The 26,401-nt window shown below is 51.8% G+C and overlaps 14 protein-coding genes across 14 annotated transcripts; 7 read left to right on the top strand and 7 right to left on the bottom strand.

Annotated features, from left to right (window-relative positions):
- Window positions 1-563: 563 nt before the first annotated feature.
- On the top strand, window positions 564-1,777 carry AKAW2_70023A (CRAL-TRIO domain-containing protein; the record flags this gene model as incomplete). Its single annotated transcript, XM_041682558.1, has 4 exons — window positions 564-703; window positions 754-895; window positions 949-1,332; window positions 1,382-1,777. The coding sequence occupies 4 exons, from the start codon at window positions 564-566 to the stop codon at window positions 1,775-1,777; spliced, it is 1,062 nt and encodes a 353-aa protein (XP_041546907.1).
- A 176-nt stretch (window positions 1,778-1,953) lies between these two features.
- Window positions 1,954-3,108, bottom strand: AKAW2_70022S (tellurite-resistance/dicarboxylate transporter family protein; the record flags this gene model as incomplete). Its single annotated transcript, XM_041682557.1, has 1 exon — window positions 1,954-3,108. One exon carries the CDS (start codon window positions 3,106-3,108, stop codon window positions 1,954-1,956), a length of 1,155 nt encoding a protein of 384 aa, XP_041546906.1.
- Window positions 3,109-3,844: 736 nt separating this feature from the next.
- AKAW2_70021S (MIP/aquaporin family protein) lies at window positions 3,845-5,767 on the bottom strand (the record flags this gene model as incomplete). The annotated part of the gene is made up of 1 exon (XM_041682556.1): window positions 3,845-5,767. The coding sequence occupies one exon, from the start codon at window positions 5,765-5,767 to the stop codon at window positions 3,845-3,847; it is 1,923 nt and encodes a 640-aa protein (XP_041546905.1).
- Window positions 5,768-7,690: 1,923 nt separating this feature from the next.
- Window positions 7,691-8,365, top strand: AKAW2_70020A (uncharacterized protein; the record flags this gene model as incomplete). The annotated part of the gene is made up of 1 exon (XM_041682554.1): window positions 7,691-8,365. The coding sequence occupies one exon, from the start codon at window positions 7,691-7,693 to the stop codon at window positions 8,363-8,365; it is 675 nt and encodes a 224-aa protein (XP_041546904.1).
- A 282-nt stretch (window positions 8,366-8,647) lies between these two features.
- AKAW2_70019S (uncharacterized protein) lies at window positions 8,648-9,847 on the bottom strand (the record flags this gene model as incomplete). Its single annotated transcript, XM_041682553.1, has 1 exon — window positions 8,648-9,847. The coding sequence occupies one exon, from the start codon at window positions 9,845-9,847 to the stop codon at window positions 8,648-8,650; it is 1,200 nt and encodes a 399-aa protein (XP_041546903.1).
- A 1,028-nt stretch (window positions 9,848-10,875) lies between these two features.
- AKAW2_70018A (Gfo/Idh/MocA family protein) lies at window positions 10,876-11,795 on the top strand (the record flags this gene model as incomplete). Its single annotated transcript, XM_041682552.1, has 2 exons — window positions 10,876-11,170; window positions 11,227-11,795. 2 exons carry the CDS (start codon window positions 10,876-10,878, stop codon window positions 11,793-11,795), a joined length of 864 nt encoding a protein of 287 aa, XP_041546902.1.
- Window positions 11,796-11,870: 75 nt separating this feature from the next.
- On the bottom strand, window positions 11,871-13,275 carry AKAW2_70017S (MFS transporter; the record flags this gene model as incomplete). Its single annotated transcript, XM_041682551.1, has 2 exons — window positions 11,871-13,003; window positions 13,068-13,275. 2 exons carry the CDS (start codon window positions 13,273-13,275, stop codon window positions 11,871-11,873), a joined length of 1,341 nt encoding a protein of 446 aa, XP_041546901.1.
- Window positions 13,276-15,813: 2,538 nt separating this feature from the next.
- AKAW2_70016A (uncharacterized protein) lies at window positions 15,814-16,553 on the top strand (the record flags this gene model as incomplete). Its single annotated transcript, XM_041682550.1, has 2 exons — window positions 15,814-15,914; window positions 15,986-16,553. 2 exons carry the CDS (start codon window positions 15,814-15,816, stop codon window positions 16,551-16,553), a joined length of 669 nt encoding a protein of 222 aa, XP_041546900.1.
- Window positions 16,554-17,826: 1,273 nt separating this feature from the next.
- Window positions 17,827-18,270, top strand: AKAW2_70015A (uncharacterized protein; the record flags this gene model as incomplete). The annotated part of the gene is made up of 1 exon (XM_041682549.1): window positions 17,827-18,270. One exon carries the CDS (start codon window positions 17,827-17,829, stop codon window positions 18,268-18,270), a length of 444 nt encoding a protein of 147 aa, XP_041546899.1.
- A 494-nt stretch (window positions 18,271-18,764) lies between these two features.
- Window positions 18,765-19,814, bottom strand: AKAW2_70014S (uncharacterized protein; the record flags this gene model as incomplete). The annotated part of the gene is made up of 3 exons (XM_041682548.1): window positions 18,765-19,591; window positions 19,652-19,707; window positions 19,765-19,814. 3 exons carry the CDS (start codon window positions 19,812-19,814, stop codon window positions 18,765-18,767), a joined length of 933 nt encoding a protein of 310 aa, XP_041546898.1.
- Window positions 19,815-20,337: 523 nt separating this feature from the next.
- AKAW2_70013A (fungal specific transcription factor domain-containing protein) lies at window positions 20,338-22,716 on the top strand (the record flags this gene model as incomplete). Its single annotated transcript, XM_041682547.1, has 3 exons — window positions 20,338-20,570; window positions 20,635-21,563; window positions 21,617-22,716. 3 exons carry the CDS (start codon window positions 20,338-20,340, stop codon window positions 22,714-22,716), a joined length of 2,262 nt encoding a protein of 753 aa, XP_041546897.1.
- Window positions 22,717-23,073: 357 nt separating this feature from the next.
- On the top strand, window positions 23,074-24,001 carry AKAW2_70012A (RraA family protein; the record flags this gene model as incomplete). Its single annotated transcript, XM_041682546.1, has 4 exons — window positions 23,074-23,136; window positions 23,214-23,384; window positions 23,452-23,622; window positions 23,720-24,001. 4 exons carry the CDS (start codon window positions 23,074-23,076, stop codon window positions 23,999-24,001), a joined length of 687 nt encoding a protein of 228 aa, XP_041546896.1.
- Window positions 24,002-24,350: 349 nt separating this feature from the next.
- On the bottom strand, window positions 24,351-24,629 carry AKAW2_70011S (uncharacterized protein; the record flags this gene model as incomplete). The annotated part of the gene is made up of 1 exon (XM_041682545.1): window positions 24,351-24,629. One exon carries the CDS (start codon window positions 24,627-24,629, stop codon window positions 24,351-24,353), a length of 279 nt encoding a protein of 92 aa, XP_041546895.1.
- Window positions 24,630-24,639: 10 nt separating this feature from the next.
- Window positions 24,640-26,049, bottom strand: AKAW2_70010S (uncharacterized protein; the record flags this gene model as incomplete). Its single annotated transcript, XM_041682543.1, has 3 exons — window positions 24,640-25,466; window positions 25,517-25,790; window positions 25,855-26,049. 3 exons carry the CDS (start codon window positions 26,047-26,049, stop codon window positions 24,640-24,642), a joined length of 1,296 nt encoding a protein of 431 aa, XP_041546894.1.
- Window positions 26,050-26,401: the final 352 nt, after the last annotated feature.

Here is a 26,401-nt window from a genome sequence, read left to right as displayed (position 1 = left end):
GCTCATTCAAGGAATAGGCTCAAATGTTTTAAGTCATTGATTTCATACATTTAGTTGCAGCTGATTTCCGGGACCTTTGCACTGCATGGGCCAATATTATTGCGGCTGTTGGTGAGGGAAACCTGGCACCGGAAGATCGGCAAGTGAAAGCCATCATTATGGATTTAAACTTTATCTCTCACGACGCTAACATCCTTGATGTTCCCGAGGGAAGGGTAAGACGGCGGGTAGAGAAACCCGACGACGACAACTGGCTTTGACAATGTACTTTGCGGGTTCATAGTAAGATGGAAAACGACATCTCATATGTCAGACCAGTCAACTTCCAAGAAAATATTGGGGGCGTGCCAGCAATCACGCATCATCCTGCACCATCCCGCTAAGGCCGTGACTCCTTCAGCCGCACCCCCAGCCACTCAGCTCAGGAACATTGACGTGACACTGCAGTCACAAAAGACTGAGGCGGTACCATTATCCTGCAATAACATTGATCTGGTCACTTCTCTAACCTCCTCGCATTTTATTGTCCTCATTCGTGGAGCCCAATCTTTTCGTACCTCAAAATGGGAGAGTTAGCCCCAGACCAGTCGACCGCGCTTGAGATTTTCAAGGGTTGCTGTTCTGCAGAAGGCCTATTGGGGCATCGGGAAGGGTTACAGGCTGGGGATGTGGAAGATGGGATCACCGACAACACTACCCTTTTGTGAGCAAATCATCCCTTTCCATCGAGACCGTACTGACTAGCATATATAGACGATTCTTGGAGGCCCGTCGCAGGGACCCGGAGGACGCCCTAAAACAATTGCAGGAGGCAGCTAAGTTTCAGGCTGATAGACAAGTTCTCCGTCTGTATGATCTGATCTCCGTGAAGGATTATGAGGAGACACGAAAGCTGGTATGCTGAGAATTCCCACGAGTCGCATGCAAACCATCTCACACAATGACTAGTATCCTCACTGGACGGGACGACGGGACCGCCGAGGGCGACCTATACTGGCGCTCGATGTCACTCATTTGAACGCATCGACTATGGCAGCCTGGAGGAAGACGCGTGAGATTCCGAGGCAAACAGACATGATTTTACCAAGTCCAATCATTCCGGATATGGAACAACGTGCAGCAATACATTTTGATAGCCTTACTCGATTCGTGCTCCCGCTTTGTACAGCCATGAGCGACCGTCCTGATCCGACTGTCCCCGTCACCAAAGCCATCTACATCGTCGATGCCTCTGCCATCTCTCTGAAGCAGGCCTGGGATTTGCGGGATTTCGCACGCGATATTAGCTGGATCCTATCGACCTGCTATCCAGAGACCATTGATCGGATCATTGTAAGAAATACCTACATCGTGACTGGTATCGTTGTTGACTCTTTTTTAGGTGGGCAATGCGCCCTTTTATTTCGCCAAGATTTGGGCTTTCATGAAGAACTTTGTCGACCCCATGACGGCGGACAAGCTGGAGATCACCAGGCCCGCGGATGCATACGCGACCATGGCACGATACATGGGACACGAGAATATTCCAAGCCAATTCGGAGGAGGTTTCCAGTTCACAAATGGGATGTTGCCGGATTTGGATGATGGCATACGGCAGGCTCTACAATGGCCCATCTCCGGTAAGGAGGCATTTCCGCAAGGGCCACTCAAGTGGACCGAAGACGAGAATGGCCAGCGACGGGCCGTGGCAACAGGAAGCATTGATAGTCGGCAGCGATGCGAGGAGGTTGCAATCCTTCCAGTAAAATCGACAACACATTCCCAGCTACCGAATTGACTACAAAGCATGATTCGGTGTCCATGAGATAGAACATGGTATTGTTGTTTAGGAATTTCTCTAAAGACAGTAGTGACGGCAAACGCCTAGGACATAGCCAGCTATGCCACTTTACTTTCTATCTATTCTCTAGTGGGCAATAACCAATCCGCCAGGGTATATCCTGCATGAGTAAACTAGAACTCCCTTTTATACATCCATTTGAATAGTTGGCAGGCCGTGATCGTCAACCATAAACACACCTGAAAGATGGTCATCCCCGTCCCAACCCACTCGATCGCCGGTGAAGCCAAATACTCCCCCAAGTCGATTGTCGCCAGAACGAACCCGGTGATGGGAAAAACCATGCACCACCAGATAAGCTCGAAGCGAATGGTGCGGTGCCGGAGAGCCTCCAGCATGCTTAGTGCCGCCATGCAGAAGAGAAAGAAGGCCAAGATCCATAGGAATACCGACGCGGCCACAGCAACAATGAGCAGGACATCCGCGGTGCGCACACTTGTTGCGGCACTGATATATTGGGTTGGGAGTTTTTCCACCGCAGCGTCCGCCATGCTGATCATGGCGATGATTGTGAAACTGGGCGGGCCCACTGCGATGAACATCTCCGGTCGGAAATTCGGCACCGGGAGACCCTCGCTGGACATCTCCGTCAGGCTCTGCACCAGAACGACCAGGAACATGAGGAATCCAAATCCTTGCATGGTGGTGCCGCCTACAAGCATGGGCACCGCCTGAGCGGGGCCCTGGTTCGGGGCCAACACGCCGGCCATGGTGCCACTGAGCATGGGTGGAAAGTAGGGTAGGATGTTCACAATGGCAAAGTGGTCACCATGGTTTGTGCCGGTATACGGGATCCACCAGCCCAGGACAATGGAGAGCAATAGCGAGACGCCAGTGTAGACCCAGAAGAAGACGTTCAGGGTGAGGATTAACCAGCGGCCACAATGCGGGGTGCCATAGTAGGAGGTGCAGAAGATGATGGTCGCAAAGGCGAGCAGCGAGACTGGGACAAAGTACAGGTCCTGGGGCTTCTTGATATGCAGCCACCGGGCGGCGAAACTGGGTGACTCCTCCAAGGGCTTGGGGGTCTTCTGTGGTCGGACAGCCTCGAAGAGGAGGCAGAGGGTAACTGTGGTGTAGATGACGAGGTTGGCTATGAAGACGATGGTTCCGATGGTCGTGAGGCCTGTGAACTGGTTTGGGGTTTGGTGCAGCAGTACCGCTATCCCACCCCAGCTGAGTGAGATGGCATACCAGCCCCAGGTTACCGATGAGGTAACCCTGCGAATGGGAGACATTGTATAGCCTCCTTCTACATCCTGGCTCATGTCGATGGCGATGGTGGTGGTGATGGTTGGCAAGAGGACGGAGGAGTCGGACTAACAATCATGGCCAGGTGGTAGGGTTCTCCACGGGCTAAATAACCGTTGTCTCCAGACCGCGTGTCAAAATATCCTGTTGTTTTGTATTTATCATCTGTTGCCTTTCCTGGACATCACCGAGCATCATATCCAAGTCTCTCATGGTTTCGGAGGTAATGGTGGGTGACGTCATTTTCCACTCGCAGTGGAGTCGCTCGCAACCAGGCACATTGGCACAAATGATGAAAGAACAACTGATGCCAGATAACAATCAATATCTGGTTGACATGACCTTATCAATCCGCCCGCATCCTGGTCGATTGCCGAAGTGGTCCGATACTTGGCTCGGGATACCGATCGGGTGGCCACAGGGACAATACATATACTGTAGACTACTACTACGTAATAGAACAAACAGGCGAACAGAAGTTGCCAACTAGGATGCACGCACAAAGTACTACTGGTACCCTGACAACTGTAATAACACCGAAGATTGAATGAATGCAACCGTGCGTGTTATTCAAAACAAATTCATCAATGCTTATGTACAACGTTTATCGGTCATTGCGGTCACTCTGACAGTATCCTGTAACTACACACACCATGGTTCATGCCACACGCAAGTTGCAAAGCTTTCTCAGCCAGCCAATATAATGAATCAATCGGCAATGAAAAACTCCATATGTATCTACGCGATCGCTATTTAACGCACAGTCTTCTCTCCCCGGTCTCGGCGAGACAGATGCAACCGCTTCCCCCACTTCATCCGACTCTTGCGCATCGCCCGCTGTGTCCGTTCCCAGGGGTAGTTTACCGGCGACTCACCACCCGTGAAGATCATGAAATCGTACAGGAAGGCACCGAGGAAGGAGCCCGCAAGTGATCCGGCCCACGGCCCATAGAACCAGTACGGATTGGTGAACAGCGACGAGCCGTACCCGAGCGCCAGCAAGGCCAGTCGCGGCCCAAAGTCTCGACTCGGATTCAAGGCGGCACCCGTCTGGTAGGCAAAGCTCATCGTATTGCAGGTCACCATGAGACCCACGATGAGTGAGTTCATACCCGCTCCTGGGGGTGCGTTCTGATCGTCACCTAGCGCCAATACCACCACCGTCAGCACCATCGTGCCCAAGAATTCGGTGAAGAAGGCAGTGCCAGGACCGATCCAGGTCTCGCGCTGACTGGTCACGAAGCTGGTGATGATGCCCGTGGTGGAGTTGGTCAAGAGATAATGTTGGATGGAGTGATAGTAGAGACCGTACGCGGCGAGCGCGGCGATGAAGGCCCCCAAAAACTGTGCAGCAAAGTACTCGGGCATCTTGCTCTTGGGGAATCCACGATAGAACCAGAGCATGATGGTGATGGTTGGGTTGAGGTGGGCACCGGACACACCACCAGAGACGTAGATGGCCATCATGGTAGCAAACCCCCAGACCCAGTCGGTGGTGTTGGGATTACCGGCGTCGGCCACGGTCACTGCTAGATCGCCGCAAAAGCCGACGAACAGCTGCACGAAGACCCCCAGAGACTCGGCCAGGGCTTCGCGGTGATGGGTGCGGATGACGGACCAGGTGGTGTGGTTGTTGTGCACCTCCTCCTCCACTAGCTCCTGCACCAGCGGATGCAGATCTTCCGGATAGGCGGCCTCGATCTCCTCCAGGTCGGGCAGGTCGTCCATCATCATCCCGTCCTTGCCATCGTCAGCGCGCAGCTCGGGCTCCTCCGGCACGGGCTCCAAGGGCTCCTCACTACTCATCTGAGGGGGTTCCTCATGGGTCTCACTGGGAGCCGGCGTTTCGCCTTCGGGCACCGTTGACAGGTTCTCCGGCGGGAGATCCCAGGCAGATGGACGGCGGATGCGCGATGACGAAGTGCGCGAGAGGCGCGAGCCTTGTCGCGTTGTGGTGGCATCCCCACTCAGAATCTTGTTCATGAAATTGTTCTCGCGTTGGATCCGGGCATCTTCCACCTGGGCCGCCATTTTACGAGGGTCAGCCGACTTCTCGATTTGGCCTTGCTCCAGGTCATTGGGATCGACCTCCAGCCCCAGCTTCTGTGAGTTTTCGGCTGGCAGCTGAATGTTTTGACGGGCTTCCAACAGCTCCTCCTTCGTCGGTACCATGCCCGGTCGGACGACACGAGGAAGTGGCTTCGCCAAACCCCAGACTGGTTTGGAGTTGGCGGGTTGTTCGTAGGACGGATTGAGATCGCCGTAGCCGGGTTGCACAAACGGTTCATGGGCCAAGCGCAGCTGAGGCGTCTCATCGGGACCAGCCATGGTGAAGCGACCTTGGGTTCGTTCAGCCAGCGTGGTGCGTGGCGCCAAACTGGGAATGCCACTGCCACCACTGCGGCGGGAAGCGGCGGAACTGCGTCGACGAACTCCAGCCCCGGAGCCATCACGACCGGACACACGGCGGGTGGGAGAAACAAAGTCGGCGTCACCAGCAGTTCCTCGACGGCCGCGGGTGGGTGATAAAGGTGAGGTGGGAGGATTCTCTCCTCGAGGGGAGATCGCATCGGACTGCTCAGGCGAGGAGAACACCCTCCGATCAGCTCCTGGTGCAGCTGCAGGGGAATGCGTGTGAACATACCGTTGCCCGTGGGCGCCTGGGCTCCCCGTCATCCATGATGTGACGGTATTAGATGCTATATGCTTCCTCGGAGGATGATAAAATTGCTACTGCTGACGGGATGCGGATGGCCGACTCAATTGGAAGCAATGGCTATACCCAGATCCCCAGCCGGTGTTCCGGATGTTTAAGGACCACCTAGTGAGCAACAGGGGTAGGGTACAATAAAAGAATAGGAGAACAATGACTGCCCTGAAGGAGCAGCATGGACCATGACGACGACATGCTGGCGCCCTCTCCGCTTCTCCGACTGGATCAGAGACTGCAGCGACGGCGTAAGCGAGCGCATCCGCACCAGTCATAGAGCAAGATTGATGCGCCAGATCTACAAAGTACAGGCCAGTGGGTTGCGATGGTGCGGGCAGACTATTGGGGAGCGTTGAAGACATGGAAAGACTGGCGTCATGAGTGGATCCTTCTGGGGCTTGTCGGAAAGCTTGAGAGGCAAAAGAATCGACACACAACAGGGTTTGGTTCCTGGCCTGATCCCCCAAATGCTTCGCTGGTTGGCCCTGGTCGGCAGAGATAACCCACTGCAAACCCCCGCTCAATGACGGTCCTCTGTGGTCATCGTCACCGATCAACCTGGGTTATTGGGCCATGGATGGCCATTTCCCCTCCCCATCGATCGATCGGGGGGCTGTCGTGGGAAGGACCAAAAAGATGTCAAAGATTTCCACTTCAGCCGGTCATCGGGGGTAAATACCGGTGACTGTGTCCAGTGAATATTCGTTACAGTGAGAATGTACTTCAATGGGGGGATGAATATTTTATAAAGTTGTGTGATATGGTTCGTGGTGGATGGAACGTGCACGGAATCAACCACGAGGGAACCAGCCGGCACGAGTCCGTTCCTTGATTCTGGCTTCTCGGTTCTCTGGACAGACACACTGAATAATCCAATTCAGTTCAATCCCATTTTGCCTTCCGAGGATTCTCCGATGATCGGTAGATTCCCGGTCAGAATCGTACACAGAAAAGACTTATCGCGAAGAGAAAAGCCACATAGAGGAGGATAATGGATTTATCAGTCTTTGCTGGATTTTTCCACCTTGAAATACCTAGTCAGCATCTATGCTGATAGTAATGGGTCCCTCTGATCAGGATTTTCAGACTTTCGTTGGGGGCTAGGGAAATGTCTTGGCGAGGAGTCTATCCGAGACTCCCGCAAAGAGTTTGCAACGGGAATGAAGGGCAACTCCAGTTGGAAAGGAGACACGTCTTTATGTATGTAATGTCTTCCCGGCATTCTCTAGATCAAAGTAGGCGCATGAATATGTCAAGACAAGCGTCATGTTGATGCGGTTGTAGTCTGCCAACTTGTTATAGAGAGGAGATTCTGCCCGGCTCAACACGAAATGGCCCCTGGAAGGATCACTCAGAGCCCAACGGGTCCTCCATAAGTGCCCTTTCGCAAAAGTACATCCTCCTATCTCAGCTCTTATAACTGACTTCATTCTTATTGACGTTCCCGGGTGCTCTACCGTCGCAAACTCTGAGCCAAAAATATTTGGCTGGCTACCTTTCACTCACTGTGAGAGGTTGGAACCGTGCTTGACAGGCAGCCATGTCTGCCTGCCACTGGACATCTACCTAGCACTCGTCAGGTACCCGAAGATGAAGGAGTTTCCACTCTGACAGGAGATGAAAGACGAACAGTGGGGCGTGTCTCAGTTGAGCAGCGTCCGCCTTCCACATTAGGCCTGGAATAGCCTCGTCTTCGCCTAATTCGGGAATAGGCGATGGCCCTATTAACGCTATCGCTTTCCGGCTCATCCAGGGCCCAAGGGTCCAAAGCTATTAGATTGGTTCGCCAAGCGGCACCTGTAGAATATAAAACTCTGAATCTCCGGTTTCAGAGGGTGAGAAAGGTCAACTTCACACCAACCACGAGTTGTGCTGTATGCTATCTTGCCATGGCTGCCCTCTCCCGCCTCAATGGACAGATCTCCACCTTTCTCGCAGTTGGCTTTCTAGCCTCGTGGGCCGTCACTGCGTTGAGTTTGACCGCCATCAATGTCCTCAATACCGAGTCCACATTCACCGCGCAGGCCGCCTCCATCAGCTTGCTCACCTTCCTCGTCTGCCGATTGCTGGTCCGCCTTCGGCCTGTCGCCCCCACCGAAGGGAGAACCATCGCGCATCTCCTTGCAACAGCAGACCATGGTTCTCGACGGGGCGCGCTCATTTTCATCTCTTTCTGCAGCACATGGCTGTACGAGCTGCTGACCAAAGGACTCCTCCTGCTTCTGCTGACCTTCTTTGGCGGCGTCATGGCGACCGTGATTCATAACGACCCCAACTTCTCGGAAAACTGGCAGACTGAGCCGGTATCCGATCAGCCCCAGACGACGACGGCCCTGGCTGAGATTAATGACTTCAAGGAAAAGGCTGGCTTTGATCCGACACAACTATTTCGTTGGATCCCACCTCAGGCAGTCGTCTACTTTATCGCCCTAGTGTGGTTTAACTTCATCAGTCTGGGGCTGTACATTCTCGGCCATGCGCTGAAGGCGTTTTGTAGGATCTTGGGATTTACTGTTACGCGAACCACCAGTAAAGACGCCCACACGGTGAAAGGGCGCTCCTGAGAATGCTTGGATGGAATGCCAGATTAGGGGAGACTCCGTGCATAACAGACTCGTCCCGAATGTCAAGAATGGTTTCCTCGACCACATTTTACTACTTGTAATGCAACTCCATTGTGATCCCAGCGATATCTAATATCGGACGTCCTTTACATATCCGCAAAACATATCCACCGCGAGAGATTAATCGAATTGAGCTCACCATTGCTGCTAGCAGTGCTCCCCTTCTGTTTCAAGCTTGGGGGAAAAACAGTGCTAGTTACACTTCCAAACCCAGAATGTCGCCTAAGAACCAATTACCTCAGCATCCGGGGGGTCTCCAAGTGTTGGAATGTTCGTTGCTTCCCGCCAGAACCCCCAAACGCGTTGAATAACGAGGTCCTGTTGCCTTTCTGTAAGTTCCGCGTAGAGTGGTAACAAGACAATTTCCGCTGCGGCGCGTGTGGTCACCCGATCTTCGCCATGAAAGCGCCCGACCTGTTTGCCGAACGGAGAAGAGTGTAATGGCACGAATTGAGCCTGTGTCTGAATCTGTCCGGCCGCCATATGCTCGATGAAGGCAGGTCTGTCCGAGGCATTAGCCAACCGAAGCCAGAAGACGGCTGCGTTATGGTCCGCCTCCGCAGCCGGCTGGGGTAGGCGGATGATGCCTGCGTGGGCCAGAGGGGCCAGGCGTTTGTGATAGCGAGACCAGAGACGTCGGCGGCGTGAAATGATCTCTGGTGCGGCTTGAAACTGGGCGTAGAGAAAGGCTGCTTGGATTTCACTCAGGGTTGCATTGATCCCAACATCCAGCCAACGATAGACATCCACTTCACCGCGCAGAAATTGAGCTCGGTTCGTGCCGTGTTCATATAGGATCTCAGCCCGCGCCACGAGTGCGTCCTGATTGACGAGTAATGCCCCTCCCTGTCCGCCACTGGTGAATATTTTCTTCTCTTGGAAACTGATGCATCCTAGGTGTCCCATGGTTCCCAACGCACGTCCTCGATACATGCTGCCGCAGGCCATGGCGGCATCCTCAATCACAAGCAGGTCATGCCGATTGGCAATATCCAGTATGGTGTCCATGTCGCAGGCGATTCCAGCATAGTGCACCGGCACAATGGCCTTGGTCCGGGGCGTGATGACATTCTCGATCTTCTGCGCATCGATGTTCATGGTCGTCTCTTCCACATCGACAAAGACCGGTAGCGCCCCATGGACAACAAACGCATTGACTGTCGACACGTACGTATAGCTCGGTACAATCACTTCATCCCCTGGCCGAAAATCGGCTAGGAAGGCCGCAATTTCCAAGGCTGAAGTGCACGAGCTCAAGACAAAGGCCTTGCCATGTGGCATGCTTGATTCAAGCCATCGCTGGCACAATGCCGTGTATTTCCCTTTTCCCGTCAAAATTCGGTTGTCGAGTACCTCTTGGATGGCCTCCAGTTCCTGGCCGGTGACGGTTGGCTGGAAAGTGGGTATGCTTGCCCCCGGCATGGCAACTTTCAAACACTTAGAAAGTGACTCTTGCTAAGGAATATGGTAAATTTTTGATCCGAGTCACGCTATTTTCTAAAGAAATTAAAGGAAGGTGATTAGCTATCTGGGATCCTTTTACAACATATATGATTAGTCACACCCCCCTTGCGCCTTCCTCTACATCTTGACTGCTTGATGACTGTCATGTGCGCAATCAACGGACGCTCGGACGTCGGTTGCCGAAAGATGTTGGTTTTCCTGAAGTCGTGGGTCGTGAAGGACACTGTCAGACGCATTTTAAATTCCTGGTCATTCCTTGCTGATATCATCCATCCTTGTGCTATTATGACATGTAACACAAACCCCTCCCTTATGGCTGTCGTGACAGGATAGTGTGTCAGCTTGTCCAACGCTTGTCACACCATGGAGTGTTTGCGCAAGTGCTTCTCGGTCTGAATGTGGGTGGGTGCACAGGTGAGGGGTCTCAAACTTGAGATAGACTTGGCCCGCTATAGGTGCTAAATGGACATGTTCTCTTCTTTGTCCACGAATAGCTATCGATCTTATGCCCAGCTCTGGGTTATGGGGTTGAGTAAGGTCGGCCATCTACCTATTCAACGACATGAGTTCACATTCTGTGCCCGTGCCATTCGGCCTCCGTTGGGGCATTATCGGTATGTGTCTTGCTTACATTGCCTTGTCCGCGGATACGTTTATCAGACTGTTGACATCTAATAGCTACAGGAAGCATTGCTGAGAGTATTACACTTGACAAGTAGTGCTGTGATTCTCACCGGCTAATCCGCTATGTAGCATTTGCGAAAGACCTTCTCATTCATCCCGCCTCACGAGGTGTTACTGATGTGTCGCATTTATTGGTGGCGGTGGCATCTTCGCGATCCACCGAGATCGCCAGCCGCTTCATCAACAAGGTCGGAGCGCCGTCGTCCTGCATTGCGTATGGTAGCTACGACGCTCTGGTGGCGGACCCCCGCGTAGATGTCGTCTACGTCGCCTCACCACATTCCCATCACTACCAGAATGCTATGCTCGGGCTGCAGGCCGGAAAGCATGTGCTCTGCGAGAAGCCCTTTACTGCGACGGCTAGACAGGCACATCGACTCGTCGAGACCGCACGCGCGCGTAACCTTTTCCTCATGGAAGCCATGTGGACACGCTTCCTGCCAATCTCGGCTCAGATTCGGGAAGAAGTCCAGAATGGCGCCATTGGGCCCGTTATTCGGATCTTTGCTGATAACTCGATCGGAACGAACGCTTTGAAGGAGTTGAAGGACAGCTATCTTACCAAGAAGGATTTGGCTGGGGGCGCGTTACTAGATTGTACGTGATGCTTAGATTCTCTGCGCGGAGCGATACTAACGATGGCTGGACTTTAGTGGGCGTATATCCAGTGCACTGGATCATGCAGACCCTCGCTCCCAGCCCCGATCCCAAGCCCAGCAGCATTCTATCAGCAATAACACCCCTTCTTGGCGCCGGGGTGGATGAATCGACAACCATTATTATGACCTTCCCCGGCACAAGTCCGTCGCCTGTATCCGTGCAGGCGATTGCCAGTTCCAGCCTACGCGCCATGGCGGATCCGGATGGTCACACCCCGGTAGTACGAATCCAGGGAGACAGCGGGGAAATCCAGATCTATGGCCCGCCTTGGTGTCCGTCCAAGTACCGGATCATCAAACGAGTGCAGCAGTTTGGTATTACAGGTGGAGGGGAAGACTTCGAGTATCGAGTCCCAGGGGGCGCACATGGGCTTTGCTTCGAAGCGGACGAGGTCGCCCGTTGTGTCCGAGATGAACGCCTGGAAAGTGCAACCATGCCGTGGACGGAAAGCCTGACTGTCATCGAGATACTGGATGCAGTGCGTAGGGCTCATGGGCTTTGCTTTTCAGAGATCGTCGAGTCGGAGGAGTATCCAGTAATTATGCCCGCTAAGATGAACTAACCATGTGATCGGGCTTCCTATGAACATAATGCAAGATGCCTTTTCTAGGCACATTCATACATATCGCCCCGTTGCCTAGATTATCTGAGAGTTGGAGCGCGCCGTAGCACTCGACCTTTTCATGGGAGTGAATGAAATAGCGAGAATCATCATCAAAGCACTGAAGGTTCCTAGTGAGATGGCCATGGTAGCCCAACTCAGAGCCTCCCGAATGTATCCGGCATACAGAGGCCCAACCAGTGTCCCAGCAGCAAATGCGGCGTTACTTAGACCGTAAGCTTGCGAAGACGCCCCTCCATCCCCGAAGATCCCTGGACGTCCCTTCTCCATGTCGTCCTTGGCTAAGGTAATTTCTGTCATCATCGCAGGCATGGCAAGTGATACCCCACAACCGAAAAGGAATAAAAACAGGCGGAGCAGCACTGACATTACTTCCGTCGGTTCAAGTATCAGCGAGAGCAGCATAAGGCTCGGAGTAATCAATGCAAAGCCCAAAATCTCCGGCCAGAACGGACCCAAGCGATCCACCACAAATCCGCCAAGCGGAGAGCAGATCATAGGAAGGGTATTGGACAGAAATACAATGGCGATGTCTGTCGACCGGTAGGGAAAAACCTCGGGGAGATACACGGGCAGTACGGCCTCCAAGGCAGTCATGAACGAGTTCAGCATGAACATCCCCACCATTGCCACGAGAAACCTAGGCATGCATATCAAGTATAACAGTGCAGGCTTCCTTGGAGAGCCTGTAATAGGAGTACCTGCCACGTCTGACATTAGCGGCCGCCCCTCCTCGTCGGAGAGGTCTTGCTTGACATCAATCTCATGCGACGGCGTGATGAGAAGCACCCGTAGCACAAACTCCAGTACTACAAGCACGAAGGCTGGGACAAAGACGGCGAAGTATCCCGCTAGATCATATAAAAGCCCACCCACAATGGGCCCTGCGAATAAGCCAACGCTGAGACTCATGCTCGTAAAGCCGATGGCACGTCCTATGTATTGCTCACCAACTGTGTCCAGCATCAGACTAAAGCCGATGGTAAATACTATGGCAGTGGAGCAGCCCTGTAGGATTCGAGCGAGAAGGATCAGAGTCAATGAGCTGGTAAGCGAAAAGAGCAGTGTAGCACCCCCCATAACCCCGACCCCGAGCAAAAATGGCAGCTGCTTCGTACGAGTTCGGTCGCCCATCCAACCGAATAGCACTGTGACCATAAATCAATAAGTATGTGCATGCAGTGAGGTTCTATCGACAATGGATGCACGTACATGAGCCCAGCATGATGGATGCCCCGTAGCTGGCAAGTAAGATGGAATTCCAACGCTGAATATCGGCATCAGTGAGACCAACACGCTCTGCGAGGGCAAATGGAAGCATAGGCACGACTAGTCCATAGAGGAAGATATCAGTAAAAACTGCCACGCAGACCACAATGACTGCAAACGTGGTTGATGACCGGATCTGCTTCACCAACATGTTGCGGAGGGACAGAGCGGGAATGCAAGGCAGTGCAACACGGTCGCATATGCTGCATTTGAGGCGCAGGATGCAGTCTATGTCCACCGAGAGATAGAATATTTAAGCCACTCGAGCCTAGGCTCTTGTAAGCCCGGACACCTTATCAATCCCGGAAATTCCAGCAGGATGGAAGGTACGACCCCATGGTTGTGCGACTTCTTCAATAATTGGAAATTAGATCAATGTCATACAATGGCTCGCGCCGAAGATACCGCGGAGTCTTCACTTTAGTTGCAAACTTATCACAATATGTGATTATAGTGTTGTTCGTAAAATCTGACATCTCTTGTGTCTCCAGGCTGTGCCTTGGCATTGACTGGAGGACAGAACAAAAGCAAGGAAGTCGGTTAGTCCTCTCAAACCCTTAACTTAGACTACCGTGTGTCACACTAATGCGAGATTTCCGGGTCTGTACTTGTGGCTCATTCCGTATATCGAGGACATTGAGACTTGCAGTTCTAGTGGCAATGGATGATTTTTGTTCAATCACTTCCAACAGGACACTCCGCCCGCACTCCCTGCCTATGTCGTGGCACAAGTAGTCATTCTATTTGGCAGCTAAAGAGATTTGGTTCATTTTGTGTGGAAACACATATTCGGGTCCGAAAAGTTACACCACATCGATGACAATTCTTGTAGTCAGGATATACCCTCGATTGTTGGTAGTCATCCAGCCGTGCTCTGCAGGGATATGTTTTCAGTTTCTTGAATATGAAGACCCGTTCTAACGCACAGCAAACCCAGCAATAACTGTCAGCATCTCAATCTGCTCTGGACCGTCTAATAGCTGCTTCTCCAAAAATGTTGAATACATCTGGCGGAGCCAGGGACGACTATGGTGGTGCTCAAGGGCATTGATATTGGCCCATCTGTGTAATCGGTCAACTGATTATCCTACAGATCTCAACCAGGCCCGTGCGACACATGCCTTTCAATGACTCTGAACTCTAAGGTACCATCAACTCGATGATGTTCTGTTAGAAGGAATGCCAAGCACGATGGTTCTGCCTGCTCCACAAGACCTGCCGTGTCGCAAAGAAGGTGTCTAACCTGATATAGCGGCGAATATCAGTGGATTTTTAGCAATGCCTGACAAAGCGCGAGGTAAGGGGTGCATACCTCAGTCTCCTTTCCCGGGGCCGGTCGCAGGGTGGCAATAAGTTGGACCTCAGCCATGACTCAGTTGAGTTGGTGGCAGAACCGGCATGCTGACGAGAGGGAAAATGGGCTTTTATCTCGTTTTCTTGCGCAACCTTGTCGGAGTTTCCTTTGTCGAGTCAGAGCCATTCAAGCAATTGGCCCTGGACATTGACCATGCTTGCAGCTCCATGAAGGTCAGCAACGCCTACCATGAGCATCTACAAACTCCTGGTGGAATTTCCCTACTGCATTAAGCCTTGCTAATTCCTGGGCTTACTCCACGTGATCCTAAACACCTCCTTCGTACATTGAGACAGCCTTTGACCATGATCTACCATTATGCAAGCATCTGTCGGACCCGGGTAAAAGACTCGTTGTGCAGCACAAAATGAGATCTTACAGATGACGCTGTGCATTATGTTGTGTATATCGGTATCATTGTTACAGAACTGATCGTCATAGATGCAGGAGAGGTGATCTCTGGCCCGCATCTCTAGCAAAGGGGAGCGGCTTCCTTGGAGGGAGAAATACTTGATTTTTCAATATTAACTAGACAGTACTAGCATCGCTGGTATGTACATCCTTGTGCATATCGTCACAGATACCGACTTTGATGAGTGAACGTCGAACAGTGATATATGTGTCTTGGCCATCGTCTACAGGGGTAGCAGTGGAGAATATGGTCTGCTTGTCAGGCTGACTAGGAAATTCCCGCTGGTTCCTAGCCTCTTGTACACACATGTGTCATTGATTATGCCAGATAGGTTACGTTGACTGCATAAAGACACATCAGGGCTACTGTCTTTCTGTACACATGCACAACAAAACGACATTGAGGACTGTAAATCCGAGGCCAGCTTTGGTCATGCGGGCATAGACCTGGGACACGAGGTATACATCATGTCCTTCTTTGAAATTTGAATGACATTTGCGGGGACCTGAAGGCGAAACTATTCGATATGGTGTCATTTGCTTGGGAGACAAGCTGATAGATAGACCTCCGCTTGTGGCACACCCCAGTAGCCTACGTCAACGCTGGCATTTCAGCACCATTCGCAAAAGTTTTGGCTCGGTAAACTGTGTCGGACTCTACGGAACAAGGTACATCTACACCCACAAGTGTCTGAACTTCGAAGGCGCAGAGGCGTCGATATGGTGAAGAAGGTGTCTCACTCTCCAATATTGGAACATAGAAAAGCGAACATTATGTTAGATTCCGCCACCTAACAAAGAGAACAGTGCCCATTATGCTATAGTTGTATATCTGGAAGCTAATATTTCATTCATAGATGATCGCAACCTCTGTGCAAGATTTGTAGTGTTTATGTGCAATCATTACACAAATTCGGCGGCACGATGACTGTCCAACAGCGAGGACTTGGAAGCAATGGCTCAGATAATGAGGATGCTATGGGAAGTGTGAAGACCATCTTGGTTACTGGGGGCGCAGGATTCATGTAAGTTTATTTCCGGGCGATGATCATTCGGATGTAGAGACATCGACAGGTGAATTAACACTGCATTTCAGTGGGGGCTGGTTCATTCGGCACCTCCTCCAGGTATATGGTACGAGGTATACGGTACTCTGCTTTGATATTCTCGATTACTGCGCGTCCAAGTGCAACATACACCCCGTCGAGCATCTTCCCAACTTCCACTTTTTTGGAGGCGATCTGTGCGACCCCGACAGTGTAACAGCTGTCTTCCAGCAGTTTACAGTGGATGCCATTGTCCACTTCGCAGCAAATTCTCACGTGGATCAGTCTCTGATTAACCCCGTCTCTTTCACTCGGAACAACGTGACTGGGACCCATGTTCTTCTGGAAGCAGCACGACAGGCTGGGACGGTCGTACGGTTTATCCACGTATCTACTGACGAGGTATACGGAGAAAATCGGCCAAACCAGGACTATGCCTTTACCGAGGAAGATCGGCTGAACCCGACCAATCCATACTCAGCTAGCAAAGCCGCTGCTGAGATGATCGCCAATGCCTATCGGTATTCTTTCCATATGCCCATCATAATAACTCGCTGCAACAATGTTTTCGGTCCCTGTCAGTACCCGGAGAGTAAGAGCTCCCTGATGACATTCTAGAGGGCTGCTGGTTCCTGACGTATATTTTCTTAGAACTCATCCCCAAATTTGCGATGCAAATGCTGCGTTCCCAGCGTATGACTTTACATGGTGAGGGAAACGCAGTTCGTGGGTTTGTCTTTGCCGGCGATGTCGTGAACGCTTTCGATCTCATTCTCCATCGAGGTCTTGTATCCGAGACCTACAATATCTCCTCAAAGGAGCAGATTCAAGTCATTGACGTTGCGAGACGAATTCTACGGTGGTTCCACGCAGGTCCGAGCCATGCGTGTGAGCAATATCTCGAGACAGTGACAGATAGGCCCTTCAATGACCGGATGTATTGGACCGATGACTCTAAGCTCCGGCAACTAGGGTGGGAAGAGAAAGTTTCATTCGATGATGCACTTACAATGACACTAGAATGGTATCGGGACCATGGCGAAACATTTTGGTCTGATCCAGGCCCAGCTTGCAAATGGAATGGGCGTCCGGGGTAATCCTCCTTATTCACACCGGTACCATCGCTTTGCTTGCGTTGCGGGTGAGGTTAAGACCCATATATGAGGATATTACTACCGCCATATAACCGGTATCTGGATTCCACTCATGCTAGACAGAATACAGTAACTTTATCTTCTTATTGGACGGTTATTACACCTTTTGTAATTGTGCATTTCGCTATGAAAACATGAAGACGAGAAAGACATAACTTCCCTCGCTTAGCTGTTGACTCTCCATACCTCAACCACGAAACAGCTTCACCTCTCAGGCCAGCAAGTGCACACGTTGGTGCTTACTCTATGATTTGTCCTGGCGTTGTTGGTAAGGACATTGACTGTCAGCACCGAACCCCCTACAGGTTCGATCATCAAAGTGCAAGAAAGGACTTTCTTTGGACATAGAAACCGTGTGATCTAGCCAAATATATAGGTTTCCAAGTCTTAATCCACGTAAGCCATAGGCCTCACCAGAAATGACCTTCTGAGACTCGCCGAAAAGCAGTGCGGAGTTTCCCAGGGCGCGGAAAAGAGCCGACGGCTGGAGAGTTCCAGCAGGCCAACCACAGCCTCAAATAGCCATTATCATCAAACCCTTTCAGCTTCTGATTCTTCAAACAAACTACTACCATGTTTGCTTCAAATTCTTCCAGAAAGTCTATCCAGGCCATCTGTGCTTTTAGCACAAAGACCCCAACTGTGGCCGTTCTTCTCCAGGCTATTGACCCACCCGTGATCAGTGGCGTCACAAAGCCTCGCAAGCCGGGTGATAAGCCCTCAGTACCCTCAGAGACATGCTTATAGCTGAACCCTTCCCCGGCTATCGGGATTCTGGCGCGGACATTGTTTACACCCTTCGGCAGAAGGGCGTGAAGGTCTTAAAGTCAGATCCTTCGGCCCCAGTCTCCCCCAATGAAGGCTGGGCGTTCCCAGACACGGAGGAAGGAATTTACAGCGCGGCCCAGCAGGGCGCCACGTATTCCTGGGCTAACACCATTCTTTTCACCTCTCACCCTCTTCAAATATCCTCAAAACTAACACCTGTAGCCTCTGAGATCTACGCAGTGGGTCAGTCGCCAGGCCTGGTTGAAAGCTTTGATGACAAGGCATATCTGAACGATAAACTACGGGAGCTTGGAGGCTACACCCTACCGAAGTCCTGTCTGGTGAGTCCTGAAAATATCAGTGAAATTATCAACTATATCGACCGGTACCCAATCGTCGGCAAGCCTGTTTGAGGACGCGGTAGCCATGGAGTGAAAGTGTGTCACGATAAGGGCCAGCTACAGCGACATGTCCAGACCCTCCTTCGTGAATCGCCACTGGTCATGCTTGAGAAGTTTCGCTCCACTTGGGAGGCAACTATCACTGCCATGCCTCCAACTATGGAGCATGCTCAACACTGGAGCATGCTTCTGCTGATCCTGTGGTGTATGTTACTAACAATGTATGGCACATTGAGTGTAACATCTACGTGGTCATGGGATATGATGCATTACTGCATTGACGAAGACAGAGCCACTTTTAAGTAGATCGTTGTTATCGGCAATAATGACTGGGAAAACATGCTTTGGCTTTCATTGCCACATAGCTCAAGTCAGCGGTCGAGAGCTGCGTTGATATTCCATTACCTGGACTGCTTAATAGAATAGACTAACATTAGCGAGCGGTAGGAACACAATATTGATCAACAGGTGCCTGTCACAACCCACCCCTGCCACAATGTCACATATCACGACTCCGTGTCGGTCCACCCCCATAACCTTCTTGGGTTATCCACAAACAACCTCCTCACCTGCGCCTGCGTTCCGGCCCACTCAAGCGTCTGTTGCAGAATAGCCTGATCGTCAACGTCCCTAAAGTCCTGCTCAACCAATCTCCCTCCAGCCCCATTCCCCTCCTTACTCGCCGTATGCGGCCAGTCGCTGCCAAAAACCACCATGTCGGGTCCATGCAGCATAAGTGTCTCCGCGATAACCCGCAGATCACTATACAGCGGCTCGTCCCGCGAGTTCTGGTACGGCGCCGAGATCTTAACGAAAAGGTGGTTTCGTCGCATTAGGTCTACCACTTCTCGGAAGCCGGGGATGCTAAAGGGATCGATCGCATTGTGTAGATTGCCCGTACGGGAAGCTGTCATCGCGTGAGCATAGTGGTCCGCTACGACACGTACCCCCAGGATTGGAATTATAGGGTGAAGGGACTTGAAGGAGGCGATAGGGACCCATAACTGCAGGATCCAGTTGTGAATTCGCGCGATCGACGCCGCGCGAATGGTATCTGCAGTAATTTGTGCGTCTGTCCCTCCGTTACCATAGTTAATGCGGATTCCGCGGACGCCGGCGTCGTGAAATGTTTGAAGGGTAGTGTTATCGATTTCCGCCGAGAGGTCTAAGACGCAGACGCCGCGATAAGTACCGTTGGTGGAGCGTAGGGCGTCGATAAGGACGCTGTTATTAGTTCCATATACGCTGGGTAAGACGATGACGGCATGCTGAATGCCGACGGAGCGTTCAAATGCCAGGGCCTGTTCGCGAGTCGCAGCTTTGGGGGTGTAGTCTAGCAGGGCAAGTCGGTCAGATCTGGGCTTACGTTCTGAATACGGTCAACAGCGCGCACCTCTGTCTGGACTGAGGGGGAACTTGTCGGATTCAATGACATGAATATGAGAGTCCCTATCTTCGAGTCAACACCAAAGTGAATAGTTGGTTGCCACGAGCCAGGGGAATGACCAAGCATATTTCGGGACTGTTAGCCCGGCTTTAGACTTGACGATTGTCATGCTGACGAGAAAAAACAACTGTCAATGTTAGTGGAGCCTATTACTGTACGTAACAAACGCACTGTCTGTAGAAGGGTAAGGCCAGCAAACTTGAAAGGCATAATTGGAAAACTGCAGACACCAGCGACTACCGGCAGTCCCACCAAGTTGCTATTCTTAAAGTGTATTTTGATGATTTCCCCGGATCTCAGATCAAAGCATCTCCACTCTCACCCCGCAAATATCTGTGCTGGGAGTTCGGCAGAGCGGAGTTCGTTTGAGAACTGAAGACTGCTACATGGTCTATCGGATCTATCCGAAGCTGGCGTTTTCGAGTCTACTTATTAGAATGGCGAACGGACCGATGCCGAAACTAAATACATATTTTGCAGCGCACCTCGGCTCGGCTGCCAGCCGAGATTGACTACTAGGCTGTCTTTCCTCGCCCCCCGATCAACTTGTTGCCTTCTCTGACAACGATATACCCGCTCACTGCCCGTCTTTTCTTCGGCCTCGAGACCCCTGTATTGTATTGTAGCCAGATATGCCAGGATGGAGCAGCGGAGCCTACTATCGTATCCAACCGAACTGGTCCGCCCTTCTGCAAACACAACCTCTAAGACGCGGACCCCAACTGCCCCGACTCGGCATAAACGGCGTCCTTCGGCTTGTGTCCGCTGCCGACGGCGAAAAGTCCGCTGTGATGGCGCCGTACCCGCATGCTCGAATTGCGCGAGAGCTGGTGTGGACTGTTTGGAAGGGAGAGCTGCGTCTGCTGTGTCCAGAAGGTGGCTTTCCTCCCTGGTGTTATGCCGTCTGCTAATATCCATTGATTTGCTAGTCGATTATACTATCTCGAACGGCGTGTTCGAGAGCTGGAAAGACTGGAGCCATTGCCGTTACGCGATAATGCTGATAATGCTGAGAGTACCGACAATAGCCGAAGCGCCTGTGATCAAAATGCGTTGTTTGATGGGCATAATGCAAGTCCAACACCGGCCCCTGTAGTCGTCGAGAATCATGGCATTCACCTGGGTGAAGACCACCACAGCCCTGCCGTGCAGTCACCAGCCGTTTCGGGCTCGACCCAGATCACTCGCAACCAACCACTGGCCCATGAAGTTGGGCTTCTGTCGCTCGCCAACAACACAGAACCTAAATATCTAGGTCCATCATCTGGTATTTCTTTTGCTCGCCTTATCTATGAAAGCGCACCGCAATCACAAGGCCTCCCACTGTCGCTACTTCAAGGCCAAGGCACGCATGAACAGCCTCGCGTGCTTCCGCCTACAGCGACAGGACGGGCGCTCAGCTCAGATGCATCTAGCATTCCGCCCATCCCTTTACCCTCTCCGGCCGAATGCCAGCAATACGCTGAGGCTTATTTTGAGGGCACATATCTCTATCCTTTCATCTCACAGCAAGGGCTTTATCAGCTCCTAAGCCAGATTCAGAAGTATAATGAATCTTCTACATGGAACCATCCGCTTCCGATCCGATTAGCTGCGGCGCAAGTGGGCCTTGTTCTTTCCCTGGGGGCACGGTTCCTTGAAGTACGCCTAGGGTCCGATTTTGATTCCAGCGATCTTTTCGTCTCTGCCATGACTCACAGTTCCCAGATCTGCCTTCAGGACAGCATGGAGGGTGTGCAAATTTTGTTACTGATGGTTCTTCACAGCTTCTACAGTCCAGAGGGTCTGAATGCTTGGTATCTACTTCACACTATCATTGCAAGCTGTCTGGACCTTGGACTTCAACGGCGGAATGAATGTGAGTTGACGCAACGAAATGTGAGCGCCCCAATGTCTGACCTTGTCTTCTAGATGCAGCAGAGTTGAATTCGGCGACATACCGTCTGGCCGCACAAAGACGTAGCGCCATCTTCTGGTCGGCCTATTCAATGGATCGGACATTAACCACTATTCTCGGTCGTCCATTGACCCTCAGAGATGAGGCCATTGATCAGCCATTCCCAGGCCTGGATGCAAGTGATGAAGTTGAAGAAGCAGCAACCAGGTGGGATAGTGCAAAAATGACGCACCATCCGTTCGAGCAGATACCGTCGACATATCTAGCATTTATTTACTCCTTACGATTTGACCGAATTACTGCTGAGATCAAGCTCATGATATACCGCGTTTCTCGCTCACCACGCCGCTTTCCCTGGCCATCAAACATATCCTCCTGGCAACGGGAGACAGATCAAGCCTGCAAGAATCTCCTAACTGAAGTCTACACTCAGCAGCGCGGGCGTTCCGTGTGCGGTCCTAGCTCACTATCTGGAACTACCGTGCAACGATTGGAGATCAAATTTCACCAGTGCATCATGCTTCTCTACCGACCCAGTCCTCAACTTCCATATCCGACATTCGCAGCCATAGAGTCTTGTTTTGGTAGCGCAATGAAGATAATCCAAATCAACACGGAGCTTCACCGCTTCAGGAACATGGAGTGGTCGTGGCTCTCTGCCCACACTATCTTTGTTGCTGCCATCACAGTTCTGTATTGCCTCTGGGCCTACCCAGCGGTGAGAGACCTGACGCCAGCGACCGTTCCATTATCCCGTGTAGACTCCGCCTTGGAGCTCCTTACCTTCCTTAAACAGCGGTGGTCTGTAGCAGAGGAGCCATGCGAAAAGCTCTCACGACTGATTGCCCTAACCCACGAAACTATGCGCGAGACCGCTGAGAACCAAAGGCGATCTGCGACTGCGGATGACATTACAACACCTCCTCCCGCTGAAACACAGCTTGGAATTGGAGTTAGCATGGTGCCACAAGAGGACGGTAGATCGCTGCTAATAGATGAATTGGGCATCCTACGAGATTTGTTTGACCTCGGCTGGCTCAGTGATTGGGGCTCGGATGCTACCCAGCCACCAGTTTGGGATACTTCCGAGCTTTTGAGGGGCTTTGATAGTTAGGGTAACTTTGCCGTAGGTGGTCTTGGAGAATGAGCTGATCCCCAGAAGACCGTCAAATTCATCATTTCTGTAGCATGGATAAGTGCTTTCCATTATGTATATGAAGTGTAACTATATCATGACCTTGCTCGACTATCTCATTATTCTATTTGATTCGTTCATCAAGGACACTCATGTAGTCCGCGTAGGCCGAGCCTCCCCCGCGAGACGGCAACCCCCCGAAGTCCGTCGGATCAGCCGATATTCCCGATATCGCCCATTCACGACGCCAGCAAATCGTATAAAGGCAATTGAATAAATTTCGGCGGCCTCAGCCAAATATCATCTTCACCGACTACTATCGGGCTTGTCTCAAAAATGACTCCTACGAGCAATTCACGAGATATCATCGAGCGTCTCAAGCAATGGGGCGCTTGCGACGTAAGACCATGACCATGCACAGACCCAACACATTGGTACTTTTTGGTTAGCTCGTCATCAATGCTAATTTACACTAGGTTGCCGACGGCCTCAGCAAACTAAAACACCCAGACGGAGGGTTCCTCGAAGGCCTCACCCTCTATTCACCAGATTACCAAGCCGGAGAGACCAAGATCGTTGGCCAAGCATTTACGGTGAAATTCGTGCCAAAAGACGACCAAGCTGCGCCGAGACTCGGTGGAAACTATGTCCGTGACGTCTCTTGGGCATCCAAACTCACAGCTCTTACTTGGCTGATCGTTTTCTATGAGGTAGATTGATATGGTCCCACCCGGAGTTGTGATTGTGATATCCCAGCCCCTCCCACAGGTAAACGCCGTCTATGGTGGGCTGATGACGCTGCGGGCACAGGCGGTAGGTGCAGCGGGGGTAGTGATTGACGGACGTGTACGAGATTTAGGAGAGCACCGAGCCCTAAAATTTCCTGTATGTCATATTTCTTCTCCTTCCTCATAAGTCATCATGGCCAACACGTTGGCGCTCTGGCTCCAACAACGACTAACAGCTACGTTAAATGGTACAGCTGTTCGCCAGATATGCCGGCACAACAGCTGGCGGGGCAGTCTGTCGGCCTTCTGAAGTAAACGTTCCCGTGCGGCTGCACTCTGAACATCAGGAGGCTTGGATTAACCCGGGTGATTACATTGTGGCCGATTTGAATGGAGTTGTGCGTGTGCCAAGGGAAACGGTGGAGGAGGTGCTTGATGTTATTCCGGAAATTGTGGAGGCCGATCGGAAGTGTGCAGAGGGGATTAGGGCGGGAAGGAGTGTACAAGATGTCTTCAAGGAGTTTAGGGGGCGGTAAGGGTAGATTATAGGTGATATTAAGCGTGGTTGCAATAGCCTAGCTACCTGGTCCTTCTCGTCTGGTAGTATATCCGTCCATGAGGAGGCAGCTTTAGCAAAGGAGATCCCAAGAAAGCTGATTTGTCTCGTTTTGTCTAATTGTAACCAGTAGTTTGATTACTCAAAGGATACGTTCTTCAATGACTCTGAGGCCCAAATATATATCTGAAGTGACTGTGGCCAATCAGGGAACACACACCGAACTAGAAAGATGACATTGCCAGAAAGAAGTGACTACAAAGCAGCATGGAGATGTTGGAAGAGCAGTGACTCATCCGGTCCTCAAAATGCGCTAGCTTTTGGGTAGGCTAGGCAATGTATCGGAACCCCTCCCTTCGCGCAATGCGCTCTTCATCAGAGACACCAGCGATCTCTCTCTTGCTGTGACCTCTCATCTCCTCCGTCACGGTTGTCTCCCCCCTATCGATGCGCCGATTAGCGCGACGGAGAACGAATCGCATGAATAGCGCTAGCACAATCGCACCGAGTGAGAAGGCTGAGTTCGCTGCCATGGCGGTCACGTACCGCGGAGCGGAGCTGTCGGGGTAGAAGTACGAGGAGAAGATCTGCAAAAGCACTGTTGGCATGGTAATCCTTTTATTTGATTCGTTCGCTGAAGGTAAGGAGGTTGGTATGTACTTGCGAAAGGTTCCCAAAGGCATTAACAAATGCCACAGCCGACGCCCGCTTAATTCTAGGCCTAAGCATTGTTTTCTGCGTCCAGGCCAGCACGACAGCGTTCGAGCCATGCCCCCCGGCTACCATCAAAATCATGGCGAAGTACCTCGCGCCCGTGTTTAGCGTAGCGGCCGCAATAACAAAACCGGCAATCGCAACTGAAAGTGGCCAGATAGCGTGAAAGGACGAATTGCGAAGCCGATCAGCAGACCAATTATTAGCTATAGAGATGACTAGGGCTACCATGTAGGGTGGGACAGTAAGCAGCAAGGTATTAACAGTGCTAAAACCTAGCGTCTTAACGACGGCGGGAAAAAAGTTGGACGTCGCACTCGCGACTTGGATGCAAAGAAAACTGAGCGCGAAGGCGTACAACCGCCAGTCGCTAAAAGCCATCTGGAATCCGTAGCTCCAGCGTTCATCATCTTCGTCAACCTGACCGGCATCCGCAATTAGGCGCCATTCGGCGACGGCGCGCTCTTCCTGGGTTAGCCATGGGGTATTCGAGGGGTAGTTTGGGAGGATGAAGAAGGCCATAAGAGCAATAAAAATGGTTGCTGAGCCCTCAATGATAAAGATCCAGCGCCATGATTCGAGCCCTCGGGCCCCGTCTAGACCGCTCGTAATGCCGGCGCCGATAAGGCCGGAGAATGCGCTTCCCAGCTGGGAGCCGGAGAAGAGAAAGGCGCTACGTACTCCCATTTCGGAACGCTTATACCAGGATGAGATGAGGAAGAGCGCGCCGGCTGTTAGAGTCATGTCAGGAGGGTCACACGGGAGGAGGTTGGAATCTTACGATAAAACGCTGCCTCAACAAACCCAAGCAGGAACCGGAGAGCATACAAACCGGCTGCGTTGTGGACGGCTCCTACCAGCGCAGAGAGCATGCCCCAGATGACCATAACGGACGGGATGTAGAGTGAAGGGCGTAGGTTGGCCAGTAAAATATTGGATGGGATTTGCATCAGCACGTAACCAGCGAAAAGCAGAGCCACGGCCGTAGCATAGTGCGTGCTGCTTAGGCCAAGGGAGCCCTCAATGCCGGCTATCTTTGCAGCGGATATGTTGTTCTACACCACATAAGTCGAGTTATCATGAGGCCCAGTCAAAAGTGCACAGGGAGGGAGAAATTACTCGATCCAGGTAATTCATCACGAAAATAATCCAGACACAGAGCAAAAGACGCATATCCAGTTTCTTCTTCAGCCTCTTCTCTGCCAGGGCAAATTGCTCGGGAGTCATTGTCCGGGCAGGCGTTAGTCGGTCAGGCTCGAGACCACTTTTGCCTGAACTGACAAGCTCGGTATGCTCGACGGATTTGTGCTCCATGGTGTAACTACGTGAGTAACAGATTTTTCCAAGCAGAAGTTGTGGTATCTGTTGAAATGAGACAGTAGCGGAGGAACTATCATTGCGGCAGCTTCACTACATGGGATACCCATCATCAAGTATACCCTTTCCCCACGGGGATGCCAAGCAGTCAAACCCCACGGGGAGAGCACTTCAACCCCGCTGAAGCAGCACTTGGCTGGACTAGTCTCAACACGGTCTCCTAGTACTATGAACGGTAATGTCGGTCAGGGCTTCGGATAATAGCCATGGCAGTGATAAGGGGTTCTTCGGGGCAGGAGGCGAACGGCAAAACGCCGAAGAAATGAGGTTATCTTCTCCTACCCCGTGA

Source organism: Aspergillus luchuensis, chromosome 7 (genome assembly GCF_016861625.1).
Source record: "Aspergillus luchuensis IFO 4308 DNA, chromosome 7, nearly complete sequence".
In the NCBI taxonomy this organism is placed as follows: Eukaryota; Fungi; Ascomycota; class Eurotiomycetes; order Eurotiales; family Aspergillaceae; genus Aspergillus; species Aspergillus luchuensis.
The sequence above is the reverse complement of the archived record's forward strand: the minus strand, read 5'-3'. Positions and strand labels throughout refer to the sequence as shown.